Source organism: Oncorhynchus mykiss, chromosome 18 (genome assembly GCF_057628025.1).
Source record: "Oncorhynchus mykiss isolate SJ-2025 chromosome 18, ASM5762802v1, whole genome shotgun sequence".
NCBI classification, from domain to species: domain Eukaryota; kingdom Metazoa; phylum Chordata; class Actinopteri; order Salmoniformes; family Salmonidae; genus Oncorhynchus; species Oncorhynchus mykiss.
The window spans coordinates 76,560,714-76,575,881 of record NC_143039.1 but is presented as its reverse complement, the minus strand read 5'-3'; the positions used below and the strand labels follow the sequence as shown (position 1 = coordinate 76,575,881).

Here is a 15,168-nt window from a genome sequence, read left to right as displayed (position 1 = left end):
CAACAGCTGTTGGCGCCGTGTCCTCGGCTCTCACTGGTATTTACCTCAGTCAACAGCTGTTGGCGCCGTGTCCTCGGCTCTCACTACAGACACTGGTATTTACCTCAGTCAACAGCTGTTGGCGCCGTGTCCTCGGCTCTCACTGGTATTTACCTCAGTCAACAGCTGTTGGCGCCGTGTCCTCGGCTCTCACTGGTATTTACCTCAGTCAACAGCTGTTGGTGCCGTGTCCTCGGCTCTCACTACAGACACTGGTATTTACCTCAGTCAACAGCTGTTGGCGCCGTGTCCTCGGCTCTCACTGGTATTTACCTCAGTCAACAGCTGTTGGTGCCGTGTCCTCGGCTCTCACTACAGACACTGGTATTTACCTCAGCCAACAGCTGTTGGCGCCGTGTCCTCGGCTCTCACTGGTATTTACCTCAGTCAACAGCTGTTGGTGCCGTGTCCTCGGCTCTCACTACAGACACTGGTATTTACCTCAGTCAACAGCTGTTGGCGCCGTGTCCTCGGCTCTCACTGGTATTTACCTCAGTCAACAGCTGTTGGTGCCGTGTCCTCGGCTCTCACTACAGACACTGGTATTTACCTCAGTCAACAGCTGTTGGCGCCGTGTCCTCGGCTCTCACTGGTATTTACCTCAGTCAACAGGCTGAAAAGCTTTTCTTTTTGTAATGGAATTTAGTATTATTTATCAGCTTTTCATTTTGGGGGTTTGGGGCAAATACCGGCTATTACCAGCTAACGGAAGCCTGTGTGTGTGTGTGTGTGTGTGTGTGTGTGTGTATGAGATTTAATGGGCTGAATCTCTTTCTCTCTCAGGTGTAGAGAATCTGAAGATGGCTACGAGACGGTACGCCAGGAAACAGAACAAATGGGTCCGTAATCGCTTCCTCAAGAGTGAGTCCCTCTCTCCGCCCCTCTCTCCGCCCCTCTCTCCGCCCCTCTCTCCGCCCCTCTCTCCGCCCCTCTCTCCGTCCCTCAGTCTGTCCCTCTCTCCGTTTTATTTCACCTTTTTATTTAACCAGGGAGGCCAGTTGAGAACAAGTTCTCATTTACAACTGCGACCTGGCCAAGATAAAGCAAAGCAGTGAGACAAAAACAACAACTCAGAGTTACACGTGGGATAAACAAAGTCGATAACACAATAGAAAAGTTTATATACAGTGGATTCAAATAAAGTAAGGCAATAAATAGGCCATAGTAGCAAAGTAATGACTATTTAGCAGATTAACACTGGAGTGATACACGTGCAGATGAGGATGTGCAAGTTGAAATACTGGTTTGCAAAAGAGCAGAAAAAAAACAAATATAGGATGAGGTAGGTTGGATCGGCTATTTACAGATGGGCTGTGTACAGCTACATCGATCGGTAAACTGCTCTGACAGCCGACACACAATCACACACAGCCAATGAAACACTCCCAACAGCACACCCCCTATTGAGGAGAGGAGAGGAGAGGAGAGATTTGACCTGTAACCTTTCCAGACGTGGTTGTAGGGGTTACTTGAAGTGTCTAGGCTCCTATTTGGGTAGGGTTGGGCATCCATTCATTCGATGTACGTGAAATGCCTCAGGGATTGGACCTAAGGGGGTAGGGTCTAGGGTTTGAGTGGGGGATTGGGCTGCCAGACAGCCTGAAGCACTTCTGACCTGCACTAACCCCTTAGCCTTGATCCTTGATCCCCCACCTGTCTCCACCGCTTGTCTCTTCCTCCACCCTCGTCTTCCTCCAGTCCTAATCCTGTTAGGACAGAAGTGGCTTAAACCTCCTCACCTCTCTGTCTGACCTCAGTGGCCTGCGCCAGATGGATAGACTGTGTGTTCGTTGCGTGAGAGTGTGTGTCTGTGAGAGAGACTGTGTGACTATGTGAGGCTGTGTGTGAGAGTGAAAGAGACTGTCTGCGTGAGAGCGACTATTTGTGTGAGAGACGGTGTGTGTGTGTGTGTCCACATTGCCTGGGTGTCTGCTTGTCTGGCTTATCTGCTTATCTTTGCCTTGGTGCTTAGTTCCAAGCTTTCGTCTCCGTGACGATGGTCAATCAACATCGGTAATGAAGGCCTCCGCTGAGGGCCAGACGATGTTGGCCAATCATGATACTTCCCAGAGTGTTAGACTAGCTTGGTTATCTACTAAGGCTGTAACTATTCCAGTATCGCAATATTTTTTTGGTCCATGGCAAACAGAATGCAGACTCTCTTTGTCCTTTCGTTACTATTATATTTAACCTTTTATTTTAACTAGACAAGTCAGCTAAGAAGAAATTCTTATTTTACAATGACGGCCTACCCCGGCCAAACCCTAACCCGGCCAAACCCTAACCCGGCCAAACCCTAACCCGGCCAAACCCTACCCCGGACGAAGCCTAACGCGGACGAAGCCTACCCCGGCCAAACCCTAATGCGGACGAAGCCTACCCCGGCCAAACCCTAACGCGGACGAAGCCTACCCCGGCCAAACCCTAACGCGGACGAAGCCTACCCCGGCCAAAAACCCTAACGCGGACGAAGCCTACCCCGGCCAAAAACCCTAACGCGGACGAAGCCTACCCCGGCCAAAAACCCTAACGCGGACGAAGCCTACCCCGGCCAAAAACCCTAACGCGGACGAAGCCTACCCCGGCCCCTAACGCGGACGAAGCCTACCCCGGCCCCTAACGCGGACGAAGCCTACCCCGGCCCCTAACGCGGACGAAGCCTACCCCGGCCCCTAACGCGGACGAAGCCTACCCCGGCCCCTAACGCGGACGAAGCCTACCCCGGCCCCTAACGCGGACGAAGCCTACCCCGGCCCCGAACGCGGACGAAGCCTACCCCGGCCCCGAACGCGGACGAAGCCTACCCCGGCCCCGAACGCGGACGAAGCCTACCCCGGCCCCGAACGCGGACGAAGCCTACCCCGGCCCCGAACGCGGACGAAGCCTACCCCGGCCCCGAACGCGGACGAAGCCTACCCCGGCCCCGAACGCGGACGAAGCCTACCCCGGCCCCGAACGCGGACGAAGCCTACCCCGGCCCCGAACGCGGACGAAGCCTACCCCGGCCCCGAACGCGGACGAAGCCTGCCCCGGCCCCGAACGCGGACGAAGCCTGCCCCGGCCCCGAACGCGGACGAAGCCTGCCCCGGCCCCGAACGCGGACGAAGCCTGCCCCGGCCCCGAACGCGGACGAAGCCTGCCCCGGCCCCGAACGCGGACGAAGCCTGCCCCGGCCCCGAACGCGGACGAAGCCTGCCCCGGCCCCGAACGCGGACGAAGCCTGCCCCGGCCCCGAACGCGGACGAAGCCTGCCCCGGCCCCGAACGCGGACGAAGCCTGCCCCGGCCCCGAACGCGGACGAAGCCTGCCCCGGCCCCGAACGCGGACGAAGCCTGCCCCGGCCCCGAACGCGGACGAAGCCTGCCCCGGCCCCGAACGCGGACGAAGCCTGCCCCGGCCCCGAACGCGGACGAAGCCTGCCCCGGCCCCGAACGCGGACGAAGCCTGCCCCGGCCCCGAACGCGGACGAAGCCTGCCCCGGCCCCGAACGCGGACGAAGCCTGCCCCGGCCCCGAACGCGGACGAAGCCTGCCCCGGCCCCGAACGCGGACGAAGCCTGCCCCGGCCCCGAACCCTAACGCGGACGAAGCTGGGCCAATTGTGCTCCGCCGCTGTGGGACTTCCAATCACAGCCGGTTGTGAATCAGCCTGGAATCGAACCAGGGTCTGTAGTGCCGCATCTAGCACTCAGTCGCAGTGCCTTAGACCGCTTTAAAAACCTATTGTATGTAAAATATTGTGTGCTGTAGCTTGGAAAATACGTAAATGTGACTCGATGACAACATAATGATGTTTGTTTCCAACATTAGGGCTGTTTTCTTAAAGAATTAAATCCTCTGTCATGACGTGGCCCTTTTTGGGTGTATATCGTGCCCCCCCCCCCCGTCTCACTCTCTCTCCCACCCCAGGTTTTACAACGGTCATAAATTCCTGGTAGAAACTCTCTCTTTACTGCCATGGGGTATTGAGGGAGGACACCTATGGGGAACAAAGACATTCTTATTGCCATATTTCCTAATCCCCAAAATTGGAGAATTAAACAATATTTATATTTTTGAGAATGTGGGAATGGTCCGTGGACACTTAAAACTTCTCTAGGATAGTGGGCAGCATTCGGAATTTTGGATGAAAAGCATGCCCAAATTCAACTGCCTGCTACTCATCCCCGGAAGATAAGATATGCTTATTAGTAGTAGATTTGAATAGAAAACACTCTGAAGTTTCTAAAACTGTTTGAATCATGTCTCTGAGTATAACAGAACTTATTTAGCAGGTGAAACCCCGAGGACAAACCATTCAGATTTTTGAAGTCACTCTCTCTTCAATGAGCTTTCATTGGGAATCCAGATTTCTAAGGGACCTTCTTGCAGTTCCTACCGCTTCCATTGGATGTCACCAGTCTTTAGAAATTAGTTGAGGTTATTCCTTTGTGTAATGAAGAAGTACGGCCATCCAGAATGAGGGTAACTTGAAGTGTACTGTTAGATAGAGGCGCGTGACCAGAAAGCTAGCTACAGTTTGTTTTCCTCCTGTATTGAACACAGATCATCTTCAATTTTATCGATTATTTACATAAAAAAATACCTAAAGTTGTATTACAAAAGTAGTTTGAAATGTTTTGGCAAAGTTTACAGGTAACTTGTGAGATATTTTGTAGCGACGTTGCGCAAGTTGGAACCTGTGTTTTTCTGGATCAAACATGCCAAATAAATGGACATTTTGGATATATATCGATGGAACTAATCGAACAAAATGACAATTTGTGATGTTTATGGGACATATTGGAGTGCCAACAGAAGAAGATTGTCAAAGATATGGCATGAATTATATCTTTATTTCTGCGTTTTGTGTCGTGCCTGCAGGGTTGAAATATGCTCCTCTCTCTTTGTTTACTATGGTGCTATCCTCAGATAGCCTTTTTTGAAATCTGACATGTTGGCTGGATTCACAACAAGTGTAGCTTTAATTTGGTATCTTACATGGTTGGTTTTTATAGTCATTTATTTGATTTTGGAGCTCTGCATTTTCTTTGGCTTTTGGCCAGGTGGGACGCTACCGTCCCAGAGAGGTTTAAGGAAAGTCATGTCGAGTTTGTCTTGGTCTTATGAAGGACAGGAACGTTACTGTGTCTTTGGTTCCACTTCTCAATTGTGTGGTTTGCATCTGATGGTTGTATAAAATATATGATTGAATATGAAACTATTTCTGAGAAGATGTAATGTGATGTGATGTTGGCCTTCTAAATGAGATACTTGTTTAGATATAAAGTTTTAACAGTTCAGTGGCCACACCCCCGTGAGCCCAGACATTACATCAGGCGTCATGGAAACGCCCTTCTTCCACAGAGTATAAAACCACTCGTGACAATTTACATTTTATGCCAAAGAGACCACCACGGTAAGCCGGATATCTCGAATGGTTAAGAAATCTACAAACTAGAGTCAAGATAACGGGCGGGACGAGGTCCCCACATTGGAATGGCTATCACTCTAGAGACCAAAATATGCTGGTTGACGCGTGTGTGTGTGAAGTGGTTATAAACTACAAGTTGACCAAAGGACAAGACCAGAAAACGTGGAGATCATTCCCACATTGACTAAGAAATCTACAAACGTAAGAAGAATGATTCAGGCTGCAGCTTTCTAAGGACTTTAGTCTGGTAAACGCAGCCGGTTGAATGACCAAATGGTAACGCTGACGTGTCCATTATAACAAGCTACAAAACTACGAAAGACTTTAATCTCTGGCGGACAAACCAGAGACTTTCTGTCAACAATCTATCCAGGAGACGGACCGGAGACGGATCGCGGAGACGGGACAACAAAGGCACTTACACTCGTAAATATGAAAATTGAAATTTTATTTTCGAATCGGCGGCTGTTCATGTTAAAAGTATTAGCATTTTGCGAGTGTCGTTATCAACTGTATTCTAGTGAATCCTCTCTGAGTTTCCCGCTCTTTTCCTGTCCCCGCCCCTTTCCTTTGTCTACCAAGCCGTAATATCGGTTTCATCAACTAGGGACTTTTCTATCTCTCCGTCCCTCAGTCTGTCCCTCTCTCCGTCCCTCAGTCTGTCCCTCTCTCCGTCCCTCAGTCTGTCCCTCTCTCCGTCCCTCTCTCCGTCCCTCAGTCTGTCCCTCAGTCTGTCCCTCAGTCTGTCCCTCAGTCTGTCCCTCAGTCTGTCCCTCAGTCTGTCCCTCAGTCTGTCCCTCAGTCTGTCCCTCAGTCTGTCCCTCAGTCTGTCCCTCAGTCTGTCCCTCAGTCTGTCCCTCAGTCTGTCCCTCAGTCCGTCCCTCTCTCCGTCCCTCTCTCTGTCCCTCTCTCCGTAACCAATTCTATGAGCTATTGTGTGTATTTTGCTATTGTGTGTATACAATTTGTATATCGCTGATTCATGATCTATGCTAGGGGTTCGTACAGATATCCAAGGGTTTGCGACATTCAGAATATGACTGAGGTAATATCACATTAATAGAAGACCGTAATCGATAAGATGTGAAAATATCTGAAGAGTTATATTTGGGAAATTGACACCATAAACATGTTTCCGTGATGCCCACCGACTTCCGGGGTAATTACTCTTCTGTGATTCGTTGAATAATTATACATAAATTATGGTATTATTAATATTATAATGATATATTATACAGAATTGATTTGATAATATACGATCTTCACATTTTAACGATAGTCAACGCTACGACACCTCCACTGAGGTCAGGAGATACTGTGGATGTGCTGGCCTGCCCGGTGTGTTAGGCTGCTTTGATCCAGTCAGCAACCTCTCTTAATTAAATCTCATTTTTCTAAGCTCCCTGACTATCCGGATTCATCCGTCAACAAGACGTCAGTCATTTTTAATGATGATGATGATGGTGGATGAACACGAAGTTACTACTGATCCCCCAAAGGAAGTCATTATGTTTACTAGAGTGCTAGGCTGGTTTCTGATAGGCTTATGTAGAGTTAGCTTCCTTTCTCAATGTCCAATCCCCTTCACCGAGTTCTTTTAGCGTCACTGGTGACAACTTTATCTGGAGTCATTAGATGGAGTCATTAGATGGAGTCATTAGATGGAGTCATTAGATGGAGTCATTAGATGGAGTCATTAGATGGAGTCATTAGTTGGAGTCATTAGTTGGAGTCATTTAGATGGAATCATTAGATGGAATCATTAGTTGGAATCATTAGATGGAATCATTAGATGGAGTCATTAGATGGAGTCATTAGATGGAGTCATTAGATGGAGTCATTAGTTGGAGTCATTAGATGGAGTCATTAGATGGAGTCATTAGATGGAGTCATTAGATGGAGTCATTAGATGGAGTCATTAGATGGAGTCATTAGATGGAGTCATTAGATGGAGTCATTAGATGGAGTCATTAGATGGAATCATTAGATTACTTTCACCCCTGTGTCTATATGTTTCCCTGGTAACGTCACCTCCTACGTGCGAATTTGATGAATGGAAACAAACAGCTCTTAAAACACTACAAGTTTACAACTTTACTCAACTACACTGAACAAAAATATAAACGCAACATGCAACAAATTCAACTTTTTATTTTTTTTATTGAGTTTAAAAGTTCATACAAGAAAATCTGTCAATTGAAATGAATGAATTATAGGCCCGAATCTATGGATTTCGTTTGACTGGGAATACAGATATGCACCTGTTGGTCTCAGATACCTTAGGAGTGGATCAGAACCAGTTCTGCGGTCTGACCACCATTTAGCCTCACGCAGCATTACACATCTCCTTCACATAGAGTTGATCACACTTGATTGTGGCCTGTGTATTGTTGTCACGACGTTGCTGGATATTGGCGGGAACTGTAGCTCAACGGTCCTCTCCAATGGCTGTCGGAAGTTTCTGGATATCGGCGGGAACTGGAACATGCTGTCATACGAGTCAATCCAGAGCATCCCAAACATGATCAATGGGTTGACATGTCTGGTGAGGATGCAGGCCATGGAAGAACATGTTCAGCTTCCAGGAATTGTGTCCAGATCCTTGCGACATTGGAGACGTGCATTATCACGCTGAAACATGAGGTGATGGCGGCGGATGAATGGCACGACAATGGGCCTCAGGATCTCGTCACGGTATCTCTGTGCATTCAAATGGACCTTGATTAAATTACAATTGTGTTTGTTGTCTGTAGCTTATGCCTGCCCCAATACCATAACACCACCGCCGCCAATGGGGCACTCTGTTCACAACGTTGACATCGGCAGACTGCTCGCCCCCACACAACGCCATATACGCTGTCTGGCATCTGTAGTTGAAACCGGCATTCGTCTGTGAAGAGCACACTTCCGGCGTGCCAGTGACCGTCGAAGGTGAACATTTGCTCACTGAATTCGGTTACGACACCAAACTGCAGCCAGGTCAAGACCCTGGTGTGGACGACGAGCACGCAGATGAGCTTCCCTGAGATGGTTTCTGACCGTTTGTACAGAAATTCTTTGTTTGTGCAAAACTACAGTTTCATCAGCTGTCCCGATGGTTGGTCTCAGACTTCCCGCAGGGGAAGAAGCCTGATGTGGAGGTCCTGGGCTGGTGTGGTTACACGTGGTCTGTGGTTGTGGAGGTCCTGGGCTGGCGTGGTTACACGTGGTCTGTGGTTGTGGAGGTCCTGGGATGGTGTGGTTACATGTGGTCTACTGCTGTGAGACCGGTTGGCTGTACTGCCAAATTCTCTAAAACGACATTGGAGGAGGCTTGTAGTAGAGAAATGAACATTCAATTCTATGGCAACAGCTCTGCTGCACATTCCTGCAGTCAGCGCGCCAATTGCACGCTCCCTCAACTTGAGACATCTGTGGCATTGTGTTGTTGTGACTAAACGGTACATTTTAAAGTGGCCTTTTAATGTCCCCAGCACAAGGTGCACCTGTGTAGTGATCATGCTGTTTAATCAGCTTCTTGATATGCCACACCTGTCAGGTGGATGGATTATCTTGACAAAGGATAAAATGCTCACTAGCAGGGATGTAAACAAATTTGAACAATATTTTATTACGTTTGTGTTTTAGTTAAGTGTAACACAGCCTAAAATTGTGCGAGCCATTTGACTAACGTTTGAATGCTGAAGGTGATGTGAATATGTGCCAGATCAGGAATAGGCCTCTCATTGGTCAGCGTGTGAAGCTGTGCACGGTGCGCAGTTTGAACAAGCTACTGATACAAAAGACAATGAGAGATATTTTTTACTTTTTGGGGGAAGATGGAAAGAAAATAATTTCAGCCCCCCCCCGCCCAAAGAAAAAATTGTGAACCGGCAATTTGTAAATGTTGTAAATCTATTTTCGGGCTTATGCGCGTGCTACGTTTTGGATCGGTTTTGGGGTCCCACTGACCGACGCACTCGTATCTTTAAACATCTGGGAACCGGTGAATCGTTATATCCCTAATAGATAGATGGGTACTTTATTCATGAAGTGATCGATGACGTCTATAGAGTCGATTTGGTGAGGATGGTCGATGAACAGCTCCATTAGGGTTAGTGGGTTCACTCAAGGCCAGTGTTGGCCAACCATGATGTTTACCAGAGTGTTTGCATGCGCCATCACGCACATGTTGAATTTCGTCCACCCACTCCAGAAGAAATCAGGACACGCAGGTTGAAATATATAAAAAAAACTCTGAACCAACTATATTAATTTGGGACAGGTCGAAAAGCATTTAACATTTATGGCAATTTAGCTAGCTAGCTGTTGCTAACTAATCTGTCCTGGGATATAAACGTTGGGTTGTTATTTTACCTGAAATGCACAAGGTCCTCTACTCTGACAATAATCCACACATAAAAGGGTTAGTTTGTTTCTAGTAATCTCTCCTCCTTCAGGCTTCTTCTTCTTCTTTGGACTTTATATGGTGGTTGGCAACCAACTTTAAGGTGCATTACCACCACCAACTGGACTGGAGTGTGGACCTCAGTTCATCTTCCAATCACCACGTGGGTATGTGCTCCTAAAAACCAATGAGATTGGAGAGGCGGGACTGGCAGCGCGTCAAGCGCCACAAATACAACCAAGTTCTATTTTAGTGCCTGGCTACACAGACCCCAGGTTAACCCAGGTCAGACCAGGTCTCAGTTAGGGTTTAACCAGGGACAAGCTTAGTTCTCACCCTCTTTCTCCTGCCTTTAAATATCACTCTCTCTTGTTTCTTTCCTCGTTCCTTATCTTCTTCCTGATGTCCTTGTCACTCATCTTCCTCTTCCCTCTTTTATATATTTCCCTCTTCTACCTTCAGCCCCCTCTCTTCCTCCCTCCTCTTCTACCTTCAGCCCCCTCTCTTCCTCCCTCCTCTTCTACCTTCAGCCCCCTCTCTTCCTCCCTCACCTTCTACCTTCAGCCCTCTCTCTTCCTCCCTCCTCTTCTACCTTCAGCCCCCTCTCTTCCTCCCTCCTCTTCTACCTTCAGCCCTCTCTCTTCCTCCCTCCTCTTCTACCTTCAGCCCTCTCTTCCTCCCTCCTCTTCTACCTTCAGCCCCCTCTCGTCCTCCCTCCTCTTCTACCTTCAGCCCCCTCTCGTCCTCCCTCCTCTTCTACCTTCAGCCCCCTCTCGTCCTCCCTCCTCTTCTACCTTCAGCCCCCTCTTCCTCCCTCCTCTCGTCCTCCCTCCTCTCTTCCTCCCTCCTTCCTTCAGCCCCCTCTCTTCCTCCCTCCTCTCTTCCTCCCTCCTCTTCTACCTTCAGCCCCCTCTTCCTCCCTCCTACCTTCAGCCCCCTCTCTTCCTCCTTCCTCTTCTACCTTCAGCCCCCTCTTCCTCCCTCCTCTTCTACCTTCAGCCCCCTCTCTTCCTCCTTCCTCTTCTACCTTCAGCCCCCTCTCTTCCTCCCCCCTCTTCTACCTTCAGCCCCCTCTCTTCCTCCCTCCTCTTCTACCTTCAGCCCCCTCTCTTCCTCCCTCCTCTTCTACCTTCAGCCCCCTCTCTTCCTCCCTCCTAACTTCAGCCCCCTCTCGTCCTCCCTCCTCTTCTTTCTCTTACTCACACACACCACACACACGTGAGAGACAGATGACTCTGGGCCATTTGTTGTAACAGGTGTGCTACTGTTTCTCCACACACGCACACGCAAACAAACCACTTAAGTCACCAAACAAGGACACACACACACACACACACACACACACAGCAGCTGTCAGATGTGGTTCAGTCTTTGATACGTCCCTTGTGTTGGAGTGGAACTGATACCCCTCTGAGACAGACGTGGAGGGTGATAGTGTGTGTGCCACAGGGTAAGGTACCCCTCTCTTTGTCCCTCCCTCCCTCATCCCCCTTTCACAGCAGTCAGGCAGAGTAAGATTTCAGGAAGATTGTAAAACAGTCATCTGGCAACCAGAGAGAGAGAGAGAGAGAGTACAATACAACTACATAGGGTGTGCTGTACATATCCCAGGTGCTCTGCTCCTCCCACCTGCTGTCTGTTCTGTTGCGAGAGCAACATAAACAGCAACTTTAAACCCAACACAAACCGTCTCTAAAGGCAAACCTGAGTCTGATTTTTTTTAACAGTTGGCAAGCAGGGAAGTGAGCTACAGCGTCACCCTGTCAGCGAACACATTGTTTAGAGACAGGTGTGGGCATAGGAGACGCCTCGTAGAGTAGTTCAATCGAGAAGAGAGAGACGTTTTGGTCGTGATAAGGTAACCGTTTGCTTCTCCCATAACACAAGTTGTTATGGTATCACATAACGTGACGTGTTCAATAGTTGCACAGTGGCAGTTGATGTTTTGAATTTGAACAGTGACTGGTCAGAACGACGCGGGGGTGGGGGGGGGGGGGGGGGCGGGCAGTAGGTCACTAAAGAAAGGAGGTATTGGTTATGAAAAGGTATGTCCACCATTGTTGTTCCACAAACACTGCTTGTTGAATGGACGATTGCTTTCGTTGTAAAGGAATGCAGTTAGGTAAATGTTGATGACCTCTATTAAAAACATCCTTTATATGAGGACTTAAAATGGATTGATTAGATTTTTTTTTTTATGATATAGAGGGACTCTCCCAGTCTGACAGAAAACAATGACAATATATATCATGTAAAGGTAGTTTGACTGTCTTTTCCACCAGAAACCGTAGGTGTGTGTGGGCGATTAAACCATAATTAAGGTTAAGGTGATCACCCCCCCCCCCCACAGGCATCTGTCTCTGCTACGAGCCAGGCATCTGTCTCTGCTACGCGCCAGGCATCTGTCTCTGCTACGCGCTAGGCATCTGTCTCTGCTACGCGCTAGGCATCTGTCTCTGCTACGCGCCAGGCATCTGTCTCTGCTACGCGCTAGGCATCTGTCTCTGCTACGCGCTAGGCATCTGTCTCTGCTACGCGCTAGGCATCTGTCTCTGCTACGCGCTTGGCATCTGTCTCTGCTACGCGCTAGGCATCTGTCTCTGCTACGCGCTAGGCATCTGTCTCTGCTACGCGCTAGGCATCTGTCTCTGCTACGCGCTAGGCATCGGTCTCTGCTACGCGCTAGGCATCGGTCTCTGCTACGCGCTAGGCATCGGTCTCTGCTACGCGCTAGGCATCGGTCTCTGCTACGCGCTAGGCATCGGTCTCTGCTACGCGCTAGGCATCGGTCTCTGCTACGCGCTAGGCATCGGTCTCTGCTACGCGCTAGGCATCGGTCTCTGCTACGCGCTAGGCATCGGTCTCTGCTACGCGCTAGGCATCGGTCTCTGCTACGCGCTAGGCATCGGTCTCTGCTACGCGCTAGGCATCGGTCTCTGCTACGCGCTAGGCATCGGTCTCTGCTACGCGCTAGGCATCGGTCTCTGCTACGCGCTAGGCATCGGTCTCTGCTACGCGCTAGGCATCGGTCTCTGCTACGCGCTAGGCATCGGTCTCTGCTACGCGCTAGGCATCGGTCTCTGCTACGCGCTAGGCATCTGTCTCTGCTAGCGCTAGGTATCGGTCTCTGCTACGCGCTAGGTATCTGTCTCTGCTAGCGCTAGGTATCGGTCTCTGCTACGCGCTAGGTATCGGTCTCTGCTACGCGCTAGGCATCTGTCTCTGCTACGCGCTAGGCATCTGTCTCTGCTACGCGCTAGGCATCTGTCTCTGCTACGCGCTAGGCATCTGTCTCTGCTACGCGCTAGGCATCTGTCTCTGCTACGCGCTAGGCATCTGTCTCTGCTACGCGCTAGGCATCTGTCTCTGCTACGCGCTAGGCATCTGTCTCTGCTACGCGCTAGGCATCTGTCTCTGCTACGCGCTAGGCATCTGTCTCTGCTACGCGCTAGGCATCTGTCTCTGCTACGCGCTAGGCATCTGTCTCTGCTACGCGCTAGGCATCTGTCTCTGCTAGGTATCTGTCTCTGCTCGCGCTAGGCATCTGTCTCTGCTACGCGCTAGGCATCTGTCTCTGCTACGCGCTAGGCATCTGTCTCTGCTCGCGCTAGGCATCTGTCTCTGCTACGCGCTAGGCATCTGTCTCTGCTACGCGCTAGGCATCTGTCTCTGCTACGCGCTAGGCATCTGTCTCTGCTAGGCGCTAGGCATCTGTCTCTGCTCGCGCTAGGCATCTGTCTCTGCTACGCGCTAGGCATCTGTCTCTGCTACGCGCTAGGCATCTGTCTCTGCTCGCGCTAGGCATCTGTCTCTGCTAGCGCTAGGCATCTGTCTCTGCTAGCGCTAGGCATCTGTCTCTGCTAGGCACTAGGCATCTGTCTCTACTCGCGCTAGGCATCTGTCTCTACTCGCGCTAGGCATCTGTCTCTGCTACGCCTCTGTCTCTGCTACGCGCTAGGCATCTGTCTCTGCTACGCGCTAGGCATCTGTCTCTGCTAGCATCTGTCTCTGCTACGCGCTAGGCATCTGTCTCTGCTACGCGCTAGGCATCTGTCTCTGCTACGCGCTAGGCATCTGTCTCTGCTACGCGCTAGGCATCTGTCTCTGCTACGCGCTAGGCATCTGTCTCTGCTACGCGCTAGGCATCGGTCTCTGCTCGCGCTAGGCATCTGTCTCTACTCGCGCTAGGCATCTGTCTCTACTCGCGCTAGGCATCTGTCTCTGCTACGCATCTGTCTCTGCTACGCGCTAGGCATCTGTCTCTGCTACGCGCTAGGCATCTGTCTCTACTCGCGCTAGGCATCTGTCTCTACTCGCGCTAGGCATCTGTCTCTGCTACGCATCTGTCTCTGCTACGCGCTAGGCATCTGTCTCTGCTACGCGCTAGGCATCTGTCTCTGCTACGCGCTAGGCATCTGTCTCTGCTACGCATCTGTCTCTGCTACGCGCTAGGCATCTGTCTCTGCTACGCGCTAGGCATCTGTCTCTGCTACGCGCTAGGCATCTGTCTCTGCTACGCGCTAGGCATCTGTCTCTGCTACGCGCTAGGCATCGGTCTCTGCTACGCGCTAGGCATCGGTCTCTGCTACGCGCTAGGCATCGGTCTCTGCTACGCTAGGCATCGGTCTCTGCTACGCGCTAGGCATCGGTCTCTGCTACGCGCTAGGCATCGGTCTCTGCTACGCGCTAGGCATCGGTCTCTGCTACGCGCTAGGCATCGGTCTCTGCTACGCGCTAGGCATCGGTCTCTGCTACGCGCTAGGTATCTCTGTGTATCTTCTATCCATTCAATTTTGTAAGGAGCTGGAGAGTATTCAGTAATGGGTTATGGCTTTCACTGCTCGACAGATAGAGATGGAGGGAGAGAGAGAGAGTTCTATTATGGAGCCAGTGTGAGTCAGCAGATTGACACAGCTCTAGGGTGTGGCTGCTGCACTCACTCACACCACCACTGAACTGCAATAAAGTAGAGCCACAATGGCATCCGGTCAGAGCTGCAGTGGCATGCAGACTGTATTGTGCTAGTACATTTAGAGATGGAAACTGAGCTCATGTGATTGACACTCAATGAAACCACATTGCCTCCCCCTCTTTCTGTAGCAGTTCAGTCTCATCAATGATTTAGAAGGAGAAATAAGGCAGAAACTCCCTTTAGCATAGTAGCAGGCAAGACATGTCTCTCCCTCTCTGTCGTCGGGGGCCAGGTGATGCTTTTGAATCATTCAGGGGTAGTGTGCACTTCATGTAGAAGGGTATAGAATCCGATCACAACCGATGTCTCTCTCGTCAGGACCAGGGGACAACGTCTCAACAGGCTTCATGTGTCTGTC

General features: G+C 50.3%; 1 protein-coding gene across 3 annotated transcripts in view; it reads left to right on the top strand.

Moving 5' to 3' along the window:
• Positions 1–15,168, top strand: part of trit1 (tRNA isopentenyltransferase 1) — a 60,179-nt gene that overhangs the window by 43,649 nt on the left and 1,362 nt on the right. For all 3 annotated transcript variants that reach the window (XM_090209431.1, XM_090209433.1, XM_090209432.1), the window contains one exon: positions 823–900. In XM_090209431.1, coding sequence (XP_090065557.1) covers positions 823–900 — 78 coding nt within the window. The remainder of the gene's footprint in view (positions 1–822; positions 901–15,168) is intronic.